This window comes from Pagrus major, chromosome 12 (genome assembly GCF_040436345.1).
Source record: "Pagrus major chromosome 12, Pma_NU_1.0".
Classification (NCBI taxonomy): Eukaryota; Metazoa; Chordata; class Actinopteri; order Spariformes; family Sparidae; genus Pagrus; species Pagrus major.
The window spans coordinates 27,770,607-27,775,472 of NC_133226.1; the positions used below are offsets into that span (position 1 = coordinate 27,770,607).

Sequence of the window (4,866 nt, forward strand, 5' to 3'; positions counted from 1 at the left end):
ATCTGTGAGTCATTACCTGTACAGGACGTTCTCAGCGGTGCACCTCATGAATCAGCACAGACCCATTAGTCTAATAAAGTCTGATTACAGAACCTCGCTTGGCAATTGCAAAACTGAAATTCAGAGAAAAATGATTTCAGTCAGAAAGCTTCGGCCCGTATCAGCTGGGGACTGTTAATACTGAGTCACGTAGCGAGCGCGATCTGTCTGACTTTATCTTTGTGTTGGAGCTGCAAGTTAAAGAAACATCGTCTGAACCCAAATCTACCAACCCAAACACATGCAGTGACTCACATCACTTTCACTTTATGTGTAATTGCATTACATTACGTAACACTAAGATATGTTGCGTTACACTGACTTGGTCATCTGATCACAAACATGTCGGATGCAGAAGTAGAAAGCTGACGACAGGAACTTGAACATTAATCTACGTCAACACAACGTAATACAGTAACACAACACCAACACAACTCACTTGTGATGGAATAAAAAGTTAAAATTAAAATGCAGTTTTTAAACGGAGGAGGAAAGTGTTGACATCTTTCAGAATAAATGAAAAAAAAAGTCATATTTTAATTTCCCTGCATTAAAACAGTCATAAACTCATGTTTCCACCTGCAGTCAGCAGTGTTTCATGCTCACTTGTACTCTGTGTAAAGCCTTCGTATTAAATGGCACATCATTTTAAACGGTCCCTGTGGGCACAGTGCACGACAGATACGCCACAAATTAAAATGAGCGACATCTACATTAAAGCAGTTTACCATATTACACAAATCCTCATAAGTATTGCTCTTTTAGATGAGAGTTTTGAGTGACACAGTCACAAATGAATGTCAGTAATGTCTCACTCTGCACAGAGAGGGACCTTCAGTGTTTGCCAGAGGGGCGAAGCTCTTATTCCACGAGGAGACGACTCTGAGATGATGTTTTTAACCAGCTGTTTAAAGACGTCCTGAAGGGACGGATGCTCTTTAGCTTTCATGCACTTCAGTGTAGATGCAAAGGAAAGATGAGCAAACTAAGTAGCTGCACCGTGTCTTATAATGCTCACTTACATTCAGAAATAAAAAGCAGGACGCAGTGATTTCATGTTTTGTGAACGTTTTCATGCACTTTCATTAAATCAAACTGAATTGATCAGAGCTGTGAAGAGCCCAGCAGGTGTCATGGAAGAACAAACTAATAAGGAAACAAATGAGAGCACTTACGCTCTGGAACTGACAATATGTGCACAAAGTACGAGACGCTTGCCATCAAATTATTTATTAGTATTAATTTGTGCTACAAAATCAATAATTGCTGCATCCAAAGTACTAATTTCTGCTCTCAAATGAATAATTAGTGCACACAAACTGCTGCCAAGTTACAGTGACCCTGAAGACTGAATGTGCCATCTTATATAAACCCTGAATGAAGACGAGAAGAAAAGACTTTGTTCATGTTTGTTTATTGATGGTTTAAAGCTTCAGTTTGTTCACACGTCCATCAGTAAAGTCTGTTAAACCACTCTTGTTCAATGATTTCATGAACAGATTCACTTCATCCACACAATCAGTTTGTTGGAGCAGAATCTCAGCTATGTACAAGCAAATAATGAAGCATCTCCTTATTGATTATGATCATGTGAACTGAAGTCATCATGAGCAGCGAGAGCCTCCGTGGCTGAACAGACACAGGAAGGAGCGCCGCCTGAACAAAGTCCAACATTTACAGAACAACAAGAAGACGTCAAAGTACCGCCCATCATGTTTGATTGACAGCTGATCTGTGTGCAGTGAAGAAACGCCACAGCAAAAATGCTGGAAACACAACAAGTGTGAAGAAATGAAACACAGAATTTAACCCACTGACCCTGAAATGACTTCTGTCTATTTGAGTTTACAAAACTCACCAGTGCCATAAACAAGAAGTCCAGCATAGAGAGGCTGAGTGAATGTGGTCTGGACTCTGTGGAGGAGAGTGATGGTTTCAGAGACGCTGTAGAAGGACAGAATACCTGCACTGTGATCCAGGTACACTCCAACTCTGGAGGACTCAGGACCTGAGACGGGAGTTTTGACATTGTTGTGATGAAAGGTATAACTGTCTATGTCACAATCTAACAGCCAAGATTTGTCATTGAATCCAAATCCACATTCATGTGAGCTCCCTGCTCTGCTGATGTTCTTGTATGCGACTGCTACACCAACATCTCTTCCTCTCCTCACCACCTCCCAGTAACAACGTCCAGTCAGACTCTCTCTACTCAGGACCTGCTCCCACTCAGTGAATCTGTCTGGGTGATCAGAATAAGACCGTTGTTTTAACACTAATGTTGCTTTTCTGTTCCCCTCAGATAATAACAGACTTGTGTTTGCTGTGTTTGGATCCAGTGTGATGTCACATGAATATCTTAAGAAGTCAGCTCTGGTCATGTTCTCTGTTTGTGGCAGTAAAACATTCACTTCAGTCTCTGTCAGTGAGATGTTTGTCCATGTCTCTCTCAGGACGTCCTGTAGTTTGTCTCTGACCTCTGACACAGCTGCTGTCACATCCTCAAAGTACTTCAGAGGACAGAGATTGATGCTGGATGAGTGTGTAGACTCACTGAGTGCTGACAGTGAGGGGTAGTTGTGTAGAAACTGGTTGTGGTCCTCTGTGTGTGAGAGCTTCTTCAGCTCAGCGTCTTTCCTCTTCAGCTCAGTGATCTCCTGCTCCAGCTTCTCCTGAAGCTCTTTGACTCGACTCACTTCAGTTTCCTGCTGGGATCTGACCTGCTGCTTCACATCAGAGCGTCTTTTCTCCATGAGACGGATCAGCTCGGTGAAGATCTTCTCACTGTGCTCCACTGCTTCATCAGCAGAGCCATTGATGGCCTCCACCTCCTGTTGAAGCACCTTCACATCTTCCTCTCTGTCCTGGATTCTCTGCTGGATGTTTTGTCGACTCCCCTCGAGCTCTCTCTGCCTCTCAGTCCTCTCTGCTGCAGCTGACACTGTGTCGTGGCCTTTATGTTCCTCCACAGAGCAGAGATAACAGATACACTGCTGATCAGTACGGCAGAACATCTTCATCACCTCATCATGACGAGAGCAGATGTTCTCCTGGAGCTTCTTGGACGGCTCCACCAGCTTGTGTTTTTCATAGGCAGGGATGTCAAAGTGAGGCTGGAGGTGTTTCTCACAGTAAGAAACCAGACAGACCAGACAGGACTTGAGGGCTCTCAGTTTCCTCCCAGTGCAGACATCACAGGCCACATCTTCAGGTCCAGCATAGCAGTGATCAGCAGGAGCAGCTTGGAGTCCAGTCTTCTTCAGCTCCTCCACTAAAGCTGCTAACATGGTGTTTTTCAGCAGCTCAGGCCTCGGTGTGAAGCTCTTCCTGCACTGAGGGCAGCTGTGGATCCTCCTCTCATCCTCTGTGTCCCAGTGATCTTTAATACAGTTCTTGCAGTAGCTGTGTCCACAGGGAGTAGCCACCGGATCCTTCAGTAGATCCAAACAGATCGGACAAGAGAAAGTCTCTCGGTCCAGCTGAACTCCTTTCTGCGCCATTTCACCTCTCAGTGACAGCTACTGTCTGAGCTTCACTTCCTGATGACTGAAGTTAATTTGAGAACACAAGATAAGAGATCAGAGAGAAGAAGGAGGTCATCAACCTTTGATTCACTCCAGGACGAGGAGCCACTCTCTGAATCTGGACTTTGTTTCCTCTTAAAACATTAAATATTAACAGTAGAAACAGCTGACTGACAGCAGGGAGTTATCAAAATAAACCCTCATAAAGATTCAAGCTGCTGTATAATTGTTGGCCCACACAGTTAATGATCTACTTTGGACTTCAGCTTACGTTATTAAAGCTGTTTTGTTGGGTCTGCACCTGGGTGCACTCACTTTTTTCTCATACTATATTGACATTTTAGAGCCGACTGAGAAACTACATCCACATTTCTCGGTTAAAAGCCAGTTTTGTAAATCCAGCTAAAATCTGGTCTGATTGTGAACGTTTAGGTCGGAGATATACTTGCTGTTGAACCACATGTTCATGTAGACAACCAGTCACGTGCTGAACATAGATGCTCACATACGTACTTACACATCTACTACATGTGTTAGCGGAGACATATACAGCCGTGTTCATGATCACAGAACTGGATATTTGTTAATAAGACTTGACAATAAAACAGGGTGTCTTTAACAAGATGCTGGGTCATGTCTAGCCATGTTTGTGGCAACAACATGCAACATATATGACGAGATATCAGGACATTTCTAGCTGTGTTTGTGGCAACAAAAGCCAAAACTTGATCTGTACCTAACCCTAACCAAGTCTTTTTTGTGCCTAAACCTCACGGAATCCAAAACTGAGGCTGAAGAAATGTAAAGTTTCAACATATCCTCGATTCAGTGAATGAGTTGAGCCTTGTTACTAAATGAGAAGAAAAAATGGCTTTTAACAGAGTCACATGCATCTAGTTTGCATTTCATTCAGTGTGAAATCATCAGACACAGTGCGTCGTGACTAAACTCTCAGTTAAAACAGACATTAGCCTCTCAGTACCTTTTAAAACAGAGTCTGTGCACATCCGACGCTCCAAACAGACGCAGTATATGCGAGACAGCCATTGTGCGTACCCGAACGCGTCGTTAAAATCAAGTTTATCTTCGGCCTTAATCAACGTCTTCAATTAGTGGGTGAAAAAACGTTCTAACCAGTTTTCATCGTCTTCTCACCGGTGACCACAGCCAATTTTTAAACATCTTCTCAACCAAAAAATGCTCTCTGGGGTCTAAAATCAGCAAAACATCTTCTTAGTTTTGGATACATTCAGTTTTAAAATGCAGTTATCATCATTAACCACTGGAGCGTGAGCACTGTGAC

The 4,866-nt window shown here is 43.1% G+C and overlaps 1 protein-coding gene across 1 annotated transcript; it reads right to left on the bottom strand.

The window, feature by feature from the left end:
- Nucleotides 1–1,470: 1,470 nt before the first annotated feature.
- On the bottom strand, nt 1,471–3,549 carry LOC141005931 (tripartite motif-containing protein 16-like). The gene has a single exon (XM_073477996.1). The coding sequence runs from the start codon at nt 3,537–3,539 to the stop codon at nt 1,875–1,877; it is 1,665 nt and encodes a 554-aa protein (XP_073334097.1). The 5' UTR covers nt 3,540–3,549; the 3' UTR covers nt 1,471–1,874.
- Between the last annotated feature and the right edge of the window lie 1,317 nt (nt 3,550–4,866).